The following is a 19,803-nucleotide window of genomic DNA, read 5'->3' on the forward strand; positions in this document are numbered from 1 at the left end:
ATATACTATAATTTGACATAAGTAACTAATATATTTGTTGATAGAAGCTTATTAAGTACATACATATTCGGCGTATGTATCATTATACAGTGTGGAACAGTCAAATTGAATAAATTCAGTATGTATCTCAATTATTGTGCACATATAAAAATTTAAGGGTTGTAACTGCCATTCGAAGGGGGTTGAATTTAGGGATGAAATTTTTACGTTACAGGCAGGTCATTTCAGAAGCCAAAATCCACGTGTCTCGGGATTTTTTATAAATTTGCACAATAATTGAGATAGTGAATTTATTCCATTTGACTGTTCCACATTGTATGATAACGAAATTGAATTCCTAAGAATAAGATAAGAAATTATCGTCAATTAAAAGATAGAGGATGCATAGAAAACAATAAGGAGGTGATATAATATTCAAAGTGCTTTTATCATTTAATATACTGTCCTAAATTCGTGTACGGGGAACTACCATTATGTTCTCTGATTCAAAATAATACAATTTAAATAAACTTGCTTCTATTCAAAATTGTTTCGTTTAGCTGCTAGAGCAGGGGTCGGCAAGTAATTTTAGGTGCGGTCCGGATACTTTTGAAAATTTTTAACGAGGTCCAGAAAAAAATTCATATTTCTTATTTTTTTTATTTTAATTTGGACTCAAATTTATTCTGCTTACTTCACACAATTGTAAAATACTAGAAAAAATGATAAGATTGGCACTTAAACGTAAAAAACATTTTTTAAATAATTTATTTGAGTAATTTATACTTTCAAAAAACTTTTAGCGGACCAGTATTTTACCTTCCGCGGTCCGGACCTGGACCGCGGTCCGCCAGTTGCCGACCCTTGTGCTAGAGGGATCAAGTTGCCAAAAATTGTTAGTTTTTTTTTCAAATAAGTACCTATAAAACGATTTGTAACTTATAAGTAAAATCTAGTATGCAGGCAGCACTTAGGAGATATTTGAATCGTAATTATAATAAATAATACTGTAATTCATTTGGAGTGAGCAACTGAAACATTTCAAGCAAAAAATTCAAGGGCAAAAAATATTTAAAAAAAGGAAACGTTAATACATATTACATAGCTGTTTTTTGTTATATCTTATTCCTTTATATAATGTATAGAGAATTTGTCTTACCCAAAATGCTTTTGAAAATATGAATGTATGTGTTTTTTTATTCATTTCATTAAGCGTTATTGAATCCATGTTCATAAGAACTTTTTTCCATAAAATCAAGTTCATCACATTACTTTCGACGCAAATAGATATGTTAAAATAAAAATAAAATGCTTAATTATATATTTGTGTTACATTAAGTAGTAATAAAATATTTGACGCGAAAATAAGTAATAAACAAAAAATAATTCAACTAGAGAACATAGCTGTTAAAACCGATAAGTTAAAATAAATAAGTGATAAAGTATTAGTTCGATTAAGAAACTGGATAAGTTTTATTTTGACCTCGGTACGACGACAATATATTTTTTGCATACAGAGCACTGAAAGGAAACGAAAACCACCTAAAAATGTTGTATAATGTATGAAATTATAAAATTTCTTTAAATTTAATAATTATTTATTAGCGCTAATATTCACAGAAAAAGAACATTTTTAGTTCCTACGTAATTTGAACTATGTATTTAAAATACAGATGTACGCATTGACGGTAATACTTGCTATTAAACTAGTACAATATAAAATCGCGACTGCGTCATGTTTGAATGGAATATTTTAAATGGAAACTTTCCGGAGGGGAAGCATGTACTCGTATATGTATGCCATATAAATGCTTTGCTCCTGCTTATCATTAGATTCGGCATTATTTAATCTTTCATTTTAAATAAAAATAGAGAAAATATTTATTTGCATTAATAAAAAATCTTTCTGCAATATAGATTGAAAAAAAAATTGGGTTTCGAGTAATGACGTCATCGACATTTTTTTAAAATAGCAACCCCCTATTTTTTTTCTTGATTCTGAAAGATCGTTTCATTGTCGATCTGACAGTATTAATATGTTGCCCTCTTACATAGAAAAGTTTTCGAGTAAATGACGATTGAATGTTAGAAAACCCAAATCAATTAAAATAAAGCCAAAACGTTATTAAATTTAGTTTTTCGAAATGCTTGAAGTTTTTTATGGATCACGTATGTGTAAATCTTTACAAAGTGTCACTGTCATATCGGCTTTCTAAGTATTGTGAGCGATATAAAAATTAATGTTGAAATTAAAGTATTATGGCACATTTAACTGTCGCACAAAGAATTGAAATTTTAATTCTTATCGGATGCGGGGATAAGACTAGAACGCAGCAGGAAGTTTGCGATTTATTTAGTAAGATTTAGTCAGTAAGATAAACTCTAAAATTAGAGAAACTGGCAATGTTGTAGATATTCCAAAACCTGGACGTCCAAACGTTAGTAAAGATCACAAACAGAACATTTTGATAAGTATGGTAGATACAGGCCCGGATCCAGGGGGGGTGGCGATGTGGCGATCGCCACCCCCAAAGCACAACATTTTTTAAAGATCTTCAATTTCTCCATACGACAACAGGCAGTTAGTCGATATTAATGCAAGTAGAAGGATTCATTAGTGTCAAGCTCCTCTGAAAGAAGTGCTTTGCGCCACCCCCAAAACCAGTCTCTGGATCCGGGCCTGGGTAGATAATCCTCATAATACTTCACGATTGGTCTACATTAAACAATGAAATTAGTCAGACCACAGTGCTACGTATCCTCAGGAAGGAAAAATAACATCACTACAAAATTCAACTTGTGCAGGAACTCAATGAAGACGATCCCGACCGCCGCTTACACTTTTGTGAAATTATGATGGATTTATGTCAAGTAAATAGAGATCTACAGCGGCAAATACTTTTTTCAGACGAGGCCACGTTTTGTCTCAATGGTACAGTGAACCGTCAAACTTGCAGGTATTGGAGTCGGGAAAATCCTCATTGGATGGCAGAGACACACACCCAACACCCACAGAAATTAAATGTGTGGGCTGGAATAGTGGACAATAGAATCCTTTCTTCTTTGAAGGAACCCTTACAGGAGAAAGACATTTAGAGTTTTTACAAAATGACCTTGTTCCAGCGCTTGCAGTAATTTTTCCTAACGATAATGACCCTGATATTCCTGATGACACCATGTGGTTTCAGCAAGACGGTGCACCTCCGCCCTATGCGCGCCCTGTTCAAGATTTTCTGGACAATTGTTTTCCTAGGAGGTGGCCCGCGAGATCCCCAGATCTTACACCCCTGGACTATTTCTTATGGGGCTACTTAAAGTCCAAAGTGTACGTTAATAGACCACATAATTTAGAAGAACTCCAAAATTGTATTATAGATGAAATACACAGAGTTACCCCGGAAATAATTCATAATGTGCAAGAAGAATTTCTACACAGACTTGTGTAATTGTCAAGAAGTCGGTGGGTGACAATTCGAACACTTAATTTAGGTAGAAAACTTAATGAATTGTATTTGCTTGACATAGAAATTGTTATTTTTTTAATGAATAAAATTTACGTTTTCTAACATTCAATCGTCATTTATGTCCTATGTAAGATGGCAACATTTTAATACTGTCGGATCTATCTTTCAAAATCAAGAAAAAAATAGGGAGTTGCTATTTTAAAAAAATGTCGATGACGTCATTACTCGAAAACAAATGACGGTTGAAAATGGCCTTTTATGCTAAAATATGTATTTTTTAAATTAAAAATCGACCTGTTCGAGGATTTTTCCCAAAAAAAATTGTTTTGTTTTTACTGAATTTATTCCATACTTTAGGCGCATACTGTATAATACTAATGTGTTCGTATATCAATTTATGCATAAAATACAGAACGTAATATTTTTAAATAATAAATATTTCGACTATAATTTTTGTATGTATTTTTCTGACGTAGGTAAGGCTCTTTCTGTATTCATATTTGTCACAATCAAATATCTAAATATCAAAGAAGTAAATCATAGTATGTACATTATACACTGAATTATGGTTTACCAAGATACAAACGTCTACATACATCAGAAACTGGTCCTTATGGACTAAATGTTAAATTTCACATTCTAGGGAAATCTTAATTAAAAAAGTCCCTATTTATGTACTTCCGTAAATCAATCATCCTGTACATTTTACTTTTTCAGACTGTGGCAAGGCTAAACTTTCATGTAAACCAACAACAGTGACAAACAGGGTTACTATAAACTAGAAAACAATGACTTACCAGCACTTATAATAATATTCTGCCAATCAGAGGGAATTCCATCCCTCCTCTCTATGTATTCTGCCACGTGTCTGCGAATTATTTCTATCCCGGGGGAATCCGTATATGATCCTACTGACCCGCCTCGGCATCCTGACAAAATCTGTCTTGCCCTTTTCTTTGTATCGTCTGGAAAGCTCGGATCGTCGAGAAGTTTTGGATACGTGACCAACGCCAGGATCTGTCGTATGAAGGTAATAGGTACTTGTCCCATGGCATGGCAATCACCAATATTTGCTTTTATGACTTCCGTAAACGGTTTCTTCACACCCTGCAACCGTAAATCGGAATGTCAATGATAATTGTGTCGACATTTTAATTACAAAAAAGGGATTTTATGAATGTTTTGTATTTCATGTTCTAACATTTATAATTGTGTACATTGTGTACACTGTGTACATTGTGTACATTTGTAATTGTGTCGACATTTTAGGTACAAAAAAGGGATTTTATGAATGTTTGTATTTGAGCTTTTGAGCACCACGTAGGAGTTTAGTATAGTTCTCCCATTCATGTTCTAACATTTATAACAATTGCAACCTAATAACACTTTTCGTTAACGAAATTCAGGTTACTCCGAGACCACAATGACAAGAACTATATAGGGTGTCCCACCACGAACTCATCTGGGAAATCGCTCGAAGTATTTTTTTTGAAATTGTGATGGTGTGATACGGACTGTGGAGTTTACGAAGATAAAATATTTTCAAGTTCATCGTACTTCGATACTAACTTTCTTATTTTAAATCCCTGTATATTATTGCATTCTTGGAAAGAGCATACATTTAAGTTGAAAACATATAGCACACTCCATACTTAGGATTGACCGTTCTCGAGATATTTTGATTTTTAAGCAAAACTTGACAGATGCAGACTGTCGGCATTTAGTTTTCCCGGAAACATAGGTTTATTTTTTTGTGCAAATTGGACATTTTTTAGAGGAAGACCTAATTTATAGCATTTTACATGAAAATTTTCTAGATTTTTTGGCGGACATGTTTTTTTATAGTAGCACGAAATCTATTTTGTAGCCACCGAAAATCTACGTACATGTGAGAGATATTATATGAAACCACTATTTAAAATAAGTAAATTGAAATATCAGTATGATGTAAATCATTGACATTAATGACATTAGATAAGGTTTTAGTTTCAATATTTGTTAATTGTCTACTCTTCGTAAGCGATACATGTCCAATTCAACGGCATTCAAAAAAATATATTTCTCATTTGACGCTGCGTATATTATACTTTCTTTTATTATTAGCGTTTGTAGTTTAACTACTTTACTTTAAAAGATATTAGGTCACGGGATCAAGAACGCATGACGTCATTTAGTGCGACCGAGAACGCAACCCGACGACGGGACGGAACCTAATCTTAAAAAACGCGCATTCGGAAAGCCTTTGCGATTCTCGATTGCACTAAATGACGTCACGAATTGGTGCGGTAGCAAATATCCGTTTAAAATATTTATTTTGCGGGCCAATCTTTAATTAATAGGGAGTTTTTGCATAAGGTATTTACGAATACGATAAACGTTAAAAACACGTGACTGAATACCGTATTGACAAATAGCGTGTACTGAATGCTTCCAGTTTTTGCATATCGTGTCGTTTATCCGCAATGGTAAAGCGTGTCCTAACCTCAATTCTGACGGTTATGCTTTCATTTGATACTCTTGCGGTAAAAGGCAATCGGCAAGTGAAAGAAAAATGGATGGATTATTATTCGTACACAAAATTACTATCCTAAATGCACGGTAAACTAATACCGTAATCTGGGTTGGATATCGGAATACCGTAACGATAAACGCCAACGGTAACTGTCGCACATGCGCAATGCCCTCTCACGTGACTTTACCGTTTACGGTATTCTTAAAACCGATATGCAAAAACTCCCTATTATTAATCTCTAATTGAAAGAGATTTCTAATAATTTCACTACATGAAAGAAACTAGTAAAATAAAAAACCGAGTAAAATACCTGTATTTTAATGCTCGAATATTCAATGCTATCTATAGCATATAGGAATAGGAATAGATCTATAGGAAAATCCGGCATTATTTAGGTAGGTGAGTGAAAGTTACGGATTCTAATTTTGTTAAACTGAACTTATTTGACACTTTAACAAAACTGCAACACGCACAGTTGCTATGAAAAAATACATAACTCAATTTGGAGCTAAAATATAAAGGATATAGGTAATCCTTAACCTACTATAATTATACATTTGTGGCATTTTTTTAATGGTTCTCTTCAGTGTAGCATAAATACACAATTAAATAAACGCCAAATTTAATTATATTCTATGTAGAACTTTTATCATAACCTTTCCATTCCTGCTATTGTATTTTTATTATTAACGTGATGCACCATATTGTATAGATCACATGACTGTTAAACTATTAAGTCTAATATATCGCAGTTTGTTTGCCGCCAAGTTATTTTTAATTTTATCTTTTCTTAAACAGTTGGAAACACTATTTAAAACTGATGCAACCATGAAATTCTTAAATAAAATACGGAGACTAAAGAAACAGATACCTACCCATCTGAATCAACTAAAATTTGTATCAATCAATTTGGGTTCATGCTGCTTTTTATTCCATTATAAAAAATTCTACTAGTTCTAAATAAATATTTATTTACGACGATATAATAAGTCCTTTTCAAATAATGACTAATGAGTGTAAACAATAAAGTAATCCGTGTAAAAATAATGACATAGACATTTATATAGGACTACCCAAAATAAACTTAGATAATCATAGAACATTAAGTACATATAGTCTTTCTCTTTCTTATTTACATGTTTAAAAATTTGATTATAACTACGACTGAGAAAACACAGAATTTTGTCCGAAACTCTGACTACAGATATCGTGTCGCCCAATAATTAATTTTTGGTGTTTATACCTTGGAAAAAAATTTGTGTAAATAAATTACAATAAAAAAATATCGCGTGTGCCACTGGATTCTATGTAAAAAACTGTGTACATAATTTCTTTACTCAAATTAAATATTTTCATAAACAAAAATGTTATAGAGCACCTTAAAAACGACTAAAATTGAAAATCACTCCTGATGTTTAAACTAGTTTTTTTTTTCTATCTTTTCGGGAAATAGAAAATGTCGAATTTGACCCAACCTGTACAGAATATTTTTTGTTTTAGATAATTTTACACAACCTCGCAGGAAAGAGAATTCAATGTGTGATAGATTAGACTCCCATACCCATACCCATACGTTACCACCATTTGGTGGATTTAAACTTGAAGGCAATGTTCAAGATTGGTGCAAGATCAACTCTTGTTTTTCAATTGATCATGCCACAGATACCCTTTTGGAGCAGTGTCACCGTCTCCAGTATATTCTGAGGTAGCAGGATTTGAAATATCCTCATTGTGAAACCAATCAGCCACAAGCTGAGAGTATGTAGAACCAAATTCTCGAATAAGAAGTCTATCATTGGCATTTTTATCAAAAGTGATAAAAACCAGACCTCATATAGACGATTCTAGTGATTTTTTATCAAAATGACCTTCAAGGTCAAATCTAATGTCTCCAAGCGGTCTCTGACAAACAAAACAGGTCATTTTTTCGATATTTCGCCGAGATACCAACCTGAGAAGTTCGAGAAGGGGATTTGACTCTTAAATGATTTTGAAAATGAAAAAAATACTTAACCACGTCTCCAAACGTAAAATTTCCCGTTCTTTTAGAAATTTTAGTACTATCAAACGACAAGAATTGACCTTCAAATAACCTTGAACATAACCTTAAAAAATAAATCATCCACGAATTACGAACGTAAAATTCCATCTTTCAGAATCCGGGGACAAAAATTGCATTACCGTAAAAAAACAAGAGTGAATCTTCAAACACTGAAATTGAAATTTATATATTAGCTTTAGTTCATAATTTCATGATTGCCACAAACTTTAAGCACAGGTACACAATAACTTAAAAAAAAAATTATGAAAAGCCATCCATGCATTATAAATTTACTATTTTGTGAAGTTAATGAATGCTTGTTAAATTGATTTACTCCAAATCAGTGTCATGGTATTTTAGACAAAAACCTAACATAACTTAATTTAGCGATTTAACTAGCGTATACGTGATTTGTGCCCACGTTGGTTTCCTAAAAGTATTCTTTTAGCAATTAATGATCTTTTTTTGAGGATTCCTTCAATAATTAATTGTACTCTCTGTGTTTAAAATATAATGTATGTATTTTATCATGAGAAAATACAACAAGTTTTTAAAGATGATTATTTTTTTATTCAGTCAACCATCTTCTATTTGATCGGAACTAAGTAAGAAAAATTATGGAGCTAAAGTTGCTGTCTCCCTTGAAAGTACCGGTTTCCGAAACCTTACAAAAGTAACTGGACAGAAACGAATTGATTTAGATGTTACTACTGTATTATAAGGATACAATAAATATGTACTGATATGAATGATTATTGTTTGTTATTCATGCATAATTGCATAAGTTAACAAATTTTTGCTGATTAAAAATATTTCTCTGTGTACATACTGGTACCTACTACTCGCATTACTCTATCCATCTAGGACAGAGGTGTCTTGTGATATCATCAATTCAGAGTAGAACCAAAAACTTTAATTTGCTGCCCTGCTGAAGTTCAATATTTTATCTGTTCCAGAAGTACTGAGCCATGGATTCAGATATCTTTTACTGAAATTAATAGTCATATTTCTCTTGTCAGGAAATGCCCTTAAAGCTTGACCGATAATGAAATCAACTAAAGCAATACGTTGAGTATTATGGCGATCTTTTATCAATGAAACTTGGAGGTATAAATTTAAAGATAAAACTCTTACAAACCTAGCGAACGGAACATTTTTGGTGTCGTTGTGTAGGTTGGACCTAGAAGTGGGTTAATTTGTGTGTAGGGATGGTAAGTCAATATACAGTTTTAAAATTCAAAGAAAGGGAAAATTTGTGACAATGACTTGTCAGATTGTTGTTGATATGTCGATAAGGTGTAGCTGCTTTTGTCGGTTTTCAGAGTTGTTTTGTGATTTTGAGGGTAAGTAGTTGGAATAGTTTTTACTGCTTTCGAGGTATTAAGGCACTTTTTTTAAATATATGCCACAGTGTTTGAATAAATACATAAATAAATTCATTTATATACCAGTTACAACTTATTTTATTTATATCTATGACAACTATATTCATTTCTAATGTATCAGAAGTTTACTTGGTGGTGAATTCTGGAATTTGTTTAATTATAATGTAAATTTTTTATATTATTAACTCTTATATTTTAAAGGTACCAAATTCAAATTAATTCATTTGATAAGAATATTTTTAAGATTAATTTGAATCAGCTCGGTACCTTTAAAGCAAAGTAAAATTGTTTCCATGCTATAAAACTGAACCGCTAGACGTAGTTTAAATAAATGGATGAATTGCCAAGCTGCCGAGCAACTCCTTCAAGAATATTTCCATGGTGCGGACTGACTGCAGTAGTTGCTATGAGATAAAAGTTGGCAAAATGTAGAACATACATAATTAACGATATTTAATCGCATTAAACTGGTTCACATTCCGATTTAGCTTGTCAAGTAATATTTAAACAATGCCACTAACTTTGTTGGTGCTAATGGTAGAGTTTATCAATCAATATTGATTTAAAGGCTCTCACAACCCGTGCTGATATTTAAAGTACATACGATGTTTTTTCGTGTAATTATGTCACAGGAAAATTTGATAAAATATTGCTGATACAGCTTGTAAATTTTACTCAAAGTTTGTACCTATATAATTCAATTTACTTTTGAGATATTTATAGTTTTCTTAGATTTAAAAAAATCCAAATAATCCATGAACACAAAAATTTGAATTTAGTCAATATTGAAAGTTGATGTGTATGAAGAAAACACAACGTTCAGAACACGAAAAGTAACAAATATAATAACAAAACTACATGTAGATAAATAATCTTGGAATCTGTAAATTATTAGAGCACAGCTAGCTCTTCAGTTATTATTGAATAATACCGATATATTTCTAAAACATTACATCAAGGAATAAACATTTTCACAATATGAAAAATTTATTATTTAATCAACATCAACATATTTTTTTATCTCATGTTCAAGTTAAGACGCTGTTTTCAGATCAAAGCAAAAAAGTTGCACTACAACATAGTAATAAAATAAATATATTATTTTAATGTGTATCACTGACTATTTCATACACCTACATAAAAACATGTAAGCTGAGCTGATAAGAAAATATTAAAATACATTCATTTATTCATGCCAGTTAATTCACTCGTTGTCAAGCAAGTGCGATTATTACCATTATCTTATTAATGTTTCCGGAATTCCCAATTATTACTTTTGTGGCGACCACGTAATTAACATACAATTATCATACAATTATTAAAAGAAAATTCCACGTAAATTACTGTTAATACACTTGTTGCGGGCCAAATAATCAGAAGTGAGTATAAACGATTCAAATAATAAAACTGATTGAAACTTTTGCTTCACATAGATGATGAATTATTAAAAAATATTTACGAGGTATAAGCATATAAGCTTTTACTCAAATCATCGTAAGTTAACAATGTTTACATATTCACTAAAACTTGACACAATCACAACTGTTGATACCTCGTCATAATTCTTACACTTGACACGGAGTCTAGTAAACAAATTTGAGGTAGTGAGTAATTGCATAAAACACAGGTCATTTAGATATTTCTTTAATCCATAGCCGACCCGTTACTGTTACTTTCTTGAGAAAAAAATTCTGGACAAACTTTCAAAAAACTTTATTAGACGAAAGTTGTTGCTTTTGATGAGCCAAATCTTGGCACTTACTTCTGGGACACCTAGTATATCTATATGGTATTGATTAATATGGCTGTCAGAATTGAACGCGGGACATAGGCGTACGCATTATTTATTAGAAAGCAACAAATTAAATTGTCTACAATACACCACCGTAAACACCAACGGATAGAAATTAATTACGCAACATCCGCACGATAAAAAAGGGAACAGTATACTAACGTGATGTGAAAATGAAAAGCATTATGAGGCAGCGGCTCATGCATGTTTTGGTTGACCCGCTTGGCACGCCATTGAATTGCGGCTCTGTCTGACAGCTCTATTGGCTAATACTGGTTAAATTTACAATAAAAGGCTTAAGTCTACTTACCTAACTACTAATTTTTGAATCGTTAGGTAAATACAAAACTATTTCTTGTAGACTTTATTCCTTTTGCCATATTATGACTAATAGGTTTGTGGACGTGCAACAATAACAAAATGTCTTTTGTCATACTGTGACTAATAGGTACATGGACATGCAACAGCAAAAATGTCAGTTTAGGAATAATTAGACTTGTACTATTTTGTCTTTTTACCACAGAAACATTGTCGAGTAAAACAAGGATAAAATTAAGATCATTAAATACTAAATCGAGAGTAAATATTGTGCTACGTGCTTGTTCATGATATATGAAATCTTAATTGATTAAAACATCAGCTTCAAACTTTATCTTTATTGTGATAACAGTACCCTTTGGGGGGTGCAGCAAACAATAATAATTTCTGTGTATATTCCTGAATAACTAGGTAGTAAGTCGAAGGTTGCCAGAATCGATTTTGTGTAATTTCAATGACGGGAACAGTAGGAAAATTACTTTTAAGGTGATAACAAGACTTTTTAATGAGAATAACAAAATATATATAATAATATAGGCATTAAGTGAAATGGAATTTCCAAATTGTTCAAACATTTAACGTTTAATCTGTCGATAACTTATCAGCGTTAACTATCAATTCCATTCCTAAATGTTTTACTTAAATCTTTATTCCTCTTTGATTAAAATTTATAGAATTTATTATTTGCCCTTCAACTGTTTTTATCGTTAAGGTAGAAAAAAGTGGAATATTATTATTTGCTAAGCATGATTTCTTATTTAATACTATTTTATATAGATATTTCGCCCATTGATTAGTGACGTAAGAAACTATTTGAAATTTTTTTGATAAATTGAAGTTATCCATGATATTGGTTTTAAAACATTGGAATTCGTTTGTAATGACATTCGAGGAACAGTGAGATCGCATGGCACTACCTTGGCGATGTAATAAGCAAAATCAAAATTATGTAAATATATACAGGGATATTCATGTAAAATCCCCGTTTTATATTTTATTCGAAAAAAAATTATTATTATGTCGTGCAAAAGCACAAACAACTTCTCTAAGAAATTTAAAAACTCCGCCATACTCATAGATCCTTAGAACACAAGATAATCTACTCCCTTTTAATATGGTCAGCTTGCTCCTCTTAAAACTTATTTATTAAAAATTGACCATAGGTAGGTACTGATTTGTATTATCCTGTGACAATGTTTTCAAATCTGTCGTCTGTCAAATCAATTCAATTGACGCTATTTTGTAAGGTTAGTGATACTACCATGAATTACCAATTATAATTCTCTTTGTTAACGTAATTTTGGCAATTTGCCAACAAGTCCATCCTTTTTTTCATTGGTTTTCTCTAGCGAGAAAATGCAACATAATAAAAAATATATATCTGCTTTAATTTTAATTAGGCTACTAAATAACATTTGGCACTAATCAAAATTATACGTAAGTAATTAATTACTAATTATAAGTAAAGTAAAATTAAGGCTATTTAAAGGGTTCCTTGCAGTTAGCAAACCAACCGTATAATAGTTGGGGACGCCACTGATTACATTTAAATAACGTTAATTGCGTAAATTTACTTCCTGGAACATGTTTTTTCAGATGATGTAATAATGTTTATTAATGTTGTTATGAATAACATGCTTATATGAGTATATGACTTGATAATGAATAGAAATATACTAAAATCTTCTGTGCATTCGGTTGCGTACAAAGTGAAATGCCTGCCAATTTTATAATGAAAACGGTTTGGACTATTCCCAACGGCATATTATAATATCACATAAACAATAACTATTTAAATAATTTATATCGCTGAGTAAATTATCAATTCATTTAAAAATACAAATACATAGTAAAAATACGACCACGAAACAAAATTATTTCTAAATAAAAAAATTCGTTCGAAAATTGTAATAGTTTTTTAGCCTAAAAAAATTACTGACTAGTTATGTAAACTATTTCAAGGCGTCATATTTTAAATTTGATATAAGTTTAGCTACTTAGGGTTCATAAAAAATAATTTATTGCTGTCTTTCACAAATAACATTCTTTATTGTCATGTGAAAAAAAATGTCGGAAATAATTCCACGTATATAAAATGTAACCAGTAATAAACCTATAAATCATGTACCAAATTTGGTTCTTCTACGGTAAAGTGTTGCAGAGATATTAATTTTTTTTGAAATTAGGGCCCCACTTTGGGGCACAATATTCTGGACACTCCTACATACACCTGCTCTGTGTCGGGTCTTATGCGGGACACCCTGTATATGGAATATCTATAGAAATTTAACTGTTGAAGGAAAAAAAACACTGAACAACTCGCACAATACAACAAATTTATGCTTATAGTTGGAGATTTAGTACTAAACGATTAATTATCCACTCAGTTATATTTTTTTTATAAACTTGTATTATGATACATCCGTCCCCTAATTTATTGATAGCATCTATTATTTCTGTTTCCTATTTATTTTTATGGGTTTTATTTTATAATAAATATTTGAATTGTTTATTTTCATTCACACGCTTGACGAATTGTTTATTGATAAAAAGCAAAATGAGTCGACTTGCTGCTTCCGGTTCAAATTAACACTGCATTTGTATGCAAATCAGGAAGTAATAAATAATATAAACATCGTTTTAAATTCAAATTCTTTTAAAACCAAAACAAACGAACGGTGCATTGTTATTTCTTTATTTCCTAAAATCTTAAAATCACTGAACAAATTTTAAAAACTTTTCTACCATACTTTTACTACTAGTAGTTGTTTTTGATCATTGGCCACTGCTGCATTTAAAATCTACGTCAAAAATTATGTAACACAAATTTCTAAAATTTTCCTTTGCCTTACTGCTAGGATATCCATGCACACCATTTTTACTTATTTTTAGATTATTGGCGAAGTAAGATTTACTTTGCTAGCACTAGTTGGTAGGTATAGGTATTCTAAGCATTTGGCAATATTACAAAATGAACATTGTGTATAAAGTAATAATTCGTGTTCTACAAAATTGCATAAGAATTCGATACGGCAATGGTAACAAGTTTCCAATCAGACAGTGAATTATGCGATAAATTTCCGATATCTAAATTAAATAATATGTAATTATCTTATTTCGGCAGATCAAGACACAAATCGAATCGAATAAAAGTTCAATATATCGATAATACAATTAGTGACTAATACGGTTTTATTGTATTTAATTGTATGACTTGATATGTGATTTGATTTAATGTATTATAACATTATCTATATTCATATTTTTTTTTCAATTCCAATAACAGGCAAAAATTACCTTGATTAGATTATCTGTATCTTAATAGCTTTCATGTGATCAAAATCAACGGCAAGGTAGGTTATCGTACAACTGAGTGATTATTTTTACAAATATATACATGTATTTCTAGATTATTATGCAGGAGCAGTAGAGGCTCGATCGGAATTTAGTGGTTTTATAAATTATTATCATTTTTAAACAACTTGCCAAATATGTATTTATAAATGTGGACAAATGCAAATTGATATAGTCGACTGAATAGTCGAGAATGCGAACCTATGTAGATTGACACGAATACATACATACGAGTATTTGCCAATCGTAAACAAATGTCGTATACTGTGGATGGTGTATACTGATGCATTCGAAAGTATATCTTCACTTCAAATATTTTCCAAACTATACAAACGGCATACGATTTGTATTTGTTATGTTTCACGTCAAGTGGATCACCGACCGAGACGTGTAAGGGCTTAAAATGTTCGTCTAGTAAGAGGCTTTCAGACGCAAAGTGGTACTTTTCAAAAATTCAAAATGGCAGACCCAATGTGGCGGCCGGAAGCAGGAAAAAACCTGAGTGTACAGCAAAAAAAGGTTGTGAAAAAAAAAATTCGCAACCAATCGGGTAATTTTTTAGCTCAAATTGTAGCTGAGGTACACCTCTTAACAGCTGGTGTGGTTGGATGAAAAAATCTAAAATGGCGGATCCAACATGGCCGTCAAAAAACCGATTTGGTAACTGAATTTTAAAAAATTTACCGATTTACACCAAAGTTGGTATACGGAGGCTTTTGAGGTCGCTGATTACGAATCCGAGGTCAGATTTGCAAAATTCAAGATGGCGGACGAAATTTCGGAAAATCAACCGATTTCCACCAAATCTGGTATATGGGGGGTTTTCGGAGGTCGTTAAAAAATGACAAATCCAGTATGACGGATAAAATCTTTCATCATATTGGATCCGCCATCTTAAATTTTGCAAATTCAACCGAAGTACATGATCAGCGACCCCAAAAGTCCCTATATAACAAATTTGGTGGTAAATTGTTCGATTTTCCGAAATTTCGTCCGCCATCTTGAATTTTGCAAATCTAACCTCGGATTCGTAATCAGCGACCTCAAAAACTCCCGTATACCAAGTTTGGTGTAGATCGGTTGATTTTCAAAAATTCAGTCACCAAATCGGTTTTTTGACTGCCATGTTGGATCCGCCATTTTGGATTTTTTCATCCAACCACACCAGCGTTTAAGAGGTGTCTCTCAGCTACAATTTTAGCTAAAAAAATGACCCGATTGGTTGCAAATTTTTTTTTCACAACCCTTTTTTGCCGTACACTCAGGTTTTCTCCAGCTTCCGGCCGCCATATTGGGTTCGCCAATTTGGATTTTTAAAAAGTACCACTCACACATTTTGAGCCCTTACACGTCTCGATCGTTCCACGCAATTTTTGTCCAGGTCAGTGAACCGCTTGACGTGAAACATCCCATTTATATATATTTATATATTTGTATTTGCAGATTATTTGAATAAAATCTGCAGCGGCAAAGTTATATGCCATACAACACATACAAATGTGAAATCTGAGCGTGCGTACATTTTGTTGGTGTCTGTTTGTCAATCTTTAGCAAGTTTTCGAAAGTATCGATAAACAGCATCTACATAACACGGCATTTGTTTACCTTTGACAAATATTTGGCAATGACCGCATCATCTGAAGCTAACTTTGTACATCAATATATTGCGTGTATAACTTAGCGCTATAGATTTTAGCAAATATTGGCACTTGTTTTCTTTCATTTTCATTTCTCTTTCAAATTATCTCATATACATTTTTTAATTTTACTTTTCCTAAACTAACCAAAAATTGTCTTGTTTAATTATTCTAAATACACTGCCACGATAAAGCTAGTGTGGAACTACAAATTAATCAGCTAAATAATCATGTGAATCCTGACCTGAAGAGAAAGTGTCGTATGTCACAGCATAACAGCTAAATCACTCCCCTGATTGAATGCAAAACAGAACGATAGAACGAATCAAGATTTGGTGACCTTAATATGGATTTTAGCAGTCAGAATTATTGTAATAATATTTTTTTAGGTTTTTTAAAACAAGCTTAAAATATCAGTATAGAAGAGATTTTTTTGCATTTTTAAAGCCTGAATTTTATTCTGTAATGTTAAATTGTGTCTGTATATACGAGTAGTACTAACACTATTATTCAGAAGTCATTTGGTACTCAAGTATATTTACGCTCCTACTCGCAATAATTGGCATTGGCGCTTTGTTTAACTGATTGAGAACTATGCACAGCCAACAAGGCGCGACTTATTATATTTCCGCTCAACTGCACAAATTAAACTTAAGCCCTGAAATGCGTAAATTAAAAAAAGAGGACTGTTCATCTAGAATTAGATAGAAATGTAGGCACTATTATAGGTAACCCATAGCAGAAGTAACCCCCTCCCCTCCATTAATTTGCCATTGCGCATCCTACCGACAGGGTTCAAATAAAAATTTGGTTTACTGTTTTTATCATCGCAATATCTAAATAACTTTAACTATAAAACTATAATATAAAAAGTCGTTAGTTAATACTGAATAAAAGATTAGGGAATCTTTCTTTAAATTTTGTTTGTATGGATAATAAATTTTCTTACATCTCGTCTTGTATATTCGATGTCAATAGATATATATTGAAAGTTTTGTTTTAGTAAGGTGATATAGACGCTTTCTTATTCCCTGTATAATTGCTCTATTGCAATAATTATTTTTTACATTTTAGTATTCTATACATATTAATAAATTAAATAAACTAAATTAATTAATTCAATAAATAGAATATTTGTTGTATACGGACATAGCAGTTGCAGCGAAAAGGATGATCGACAGATCTTGTGAAAACTACTGAAAATAAATAAATTCTGAGAACGACGTTATATTTTAATGTCGTTTTAATGATTAGCATCAAATTATTTTTGCTGTATTCTTTTTAAATTATATTTAATAAAAGAAAACATATCCTAGGTCAAGGTCGTATTTTAAATTGAATAGGCGCCATAAAGTGAGTACAAATGAGATTAATCAAATTCAGAAATTGTTAATCAGGTAATACTGCTTTTTATTTACAACCACTCGTTTTTACCACTCCCATCACATTCAAATGTTATTGTCACCTTGACGCAGATCGCATCATGTGAACGCATATCGTAAAAACACTTTCGCTTTTCAGATCTATATTTTTAAGGGTTTACATATCTATCTCTGTTTGATCAATGTTATTGAGTGAAAATAGGCAAATCGCGTGCTTACTGGAAACAAATTTATAACTTATAGTAGTTACCTACACTTAGCAATAAATAAAAAATTGATTAAATAATAAATAAATATGTAAACATGCTTAAAGAAAATAAATAGATTACTTTTTGTATATAGGTCGGTAATCAACTTGTTAATTTAATATTCATTGACTATTTTTTTTTAATTAGTTACCTATTAATAAGCTAGTGATGCCTAAAATTGCATAAATTAATTCTACCGTAAAGAATAAATAAATACTAGTAGATTGGATTACTCACCAGGAACAAAAAATTTTCATTCATATAAAGTTTTAAAATTAAGAAAAAAGGTTAAAGATATATACCTACTGATAAAAGAAGGGTTCGCACCTCGTTGTTAAATTTTAATATCAATAAATCGTTTTAATATAATTATTAACGGTATCAAATCTAAATATGATTTTGAAAAATAATATCAGAACGTACAAACGTAATGTTAATAAGCATGTTATTTATACTTACTAAAATAATCAATATTGAGATTGATTTTTTCAAGAAACCGATAGTAAATATGTTTCAACCCACCCTGAAGCTCAAAAGTGCATACAATTATCGCTAATTTCCTAAGCACTAACATATTTATTAAGCTGCATAAGTTAGCGAAAGCGAAAAAGCAGAGTGTTGGTTTACCTTTTCTAGTTCTTTTTCTATCTCTCCTGCCCTAATAACGAGTGGTCCTCGGACCGCATATTCCATAAGCTTGACATTAGGGTTTAAATTATCCAAAGTCAACGTAGGCTGTGCTTGACTCGCCATCGTGCGACAAATTTGTTTTTGAGATGCTGTAAACCACAAAAACCCCACAGTTGACTTGTGCCTGCCGAATGACGTACGGCTCGATTGGCGCAGGTTAAAACCATTACTGTAGCTGTAAAAATGGAGTGGAGATAATAAACGTGTAGTCGACATATTATTGGTCTATTTCACTATTGGGGAATGAATGTTTATTTGTTAGGTATTTCCTGAAATCACTAATGAAGTATTGTTAACAAATTAATCCAGTTGTAAGCAACTGCACTTTTTTGCAATACGCGGTGTCGTGCCGTCAACGCATCGAAGTATATACTAATGTACTATTGACCGACTTAACATGCTATAAAAAAAATAAAGAAATACGATAGCCTTAAAATTAGATTAATTTATTAGACCATACGTCAAAAGTTTATCTCAGTAAAACAAAAATTATATATCCGAAGTACAAGGCCGAAAGGCTGCACTAAGTAATGTACCTATTGATTTTTCAATATAGAATTCATTTCGAAAACAGCTGATTCCACAATGTGCAATTTCAATTTCGCGTAGCGCTACCAACTGAATTGGACAACATTCAAGAAATTAAAAATAAATGGGTAATATAGGTATACTTAAGTATTACATAACTTTATATTTATTTCTACAAATACCTTGACAACTGAACTATAAAATAATAAGAAAGAAGGTGTGTGTTTAAAAAAATTAATATAGATATAAAATGAAAATACCTACTCTCAACTTTTATAGCGAAGAAAATTATGTAGGCAACACAGAATACACACACAGTGGCCCACTCGTCACTAAAGAGCCAGGTCCCTACAAAATTGTTAAATGTTAAAAAAAACTGGCAGGCTGGAAATGCCTGAAGATGAAAATTTAATTTTTTTACTGTTTATAATTACTGACACTGGTTATTATTGATTATAGCTGGCAAATATTAG

At 31.6% G+C, this 19,803-nt stretch overlaps 1 protein-coding gene across 1 annotated transcript in view; it reads right to left on the reverse strand.

Moving 5' to 3' along the window:
* LOC108912990 (alanine aminotransferase 1) overlaps positions 1 to 19,178 on the reverse strand; it is a 21,604-nt gene extending 2,426 nt beyond the window's left edge. Inside the window, exons 1-2 of the mRNA XM_018718433.1 lie at positions 18,740 to 19,178; positions 4,241 to 4,550 (exon numbers count right to left, since the gene is read on the reverse strand). Of these exons, the coding sequence (XP_018573949.1) occupies positions 4,241 to 4,550; positions 18,740 to 19,018 (589 nt within the window). The 5' untranslated portion in view covers positions 19,019 to 19,178. The remainder of the gene's footprint in view (positions 1 to 4,240; positions 4,551 to 18,739) is intronic.
* Positions 19,179 to 19,803: the final 625 nt, after the last annotated feature.

The sequence above is a fragment of the Anoplophora glabripennis genome, unplaced genomic scaffold (assembly GCF_000390285.2).
Source record: "Anoplophora glabripennis isolate ALB-LARVAE unplaced genomic scaffold, Agla_2.0 scaffold253, whole genome shotgun sequence".
In the NCBI taxonomy this organism is placed as follows: domain Eukaryota; kingdom Metazoa; phylum Arthropoda; class Insecta; order Coleoptera; family Cerambycidae; genus Anoplophora; species Anoplophora glabripennis.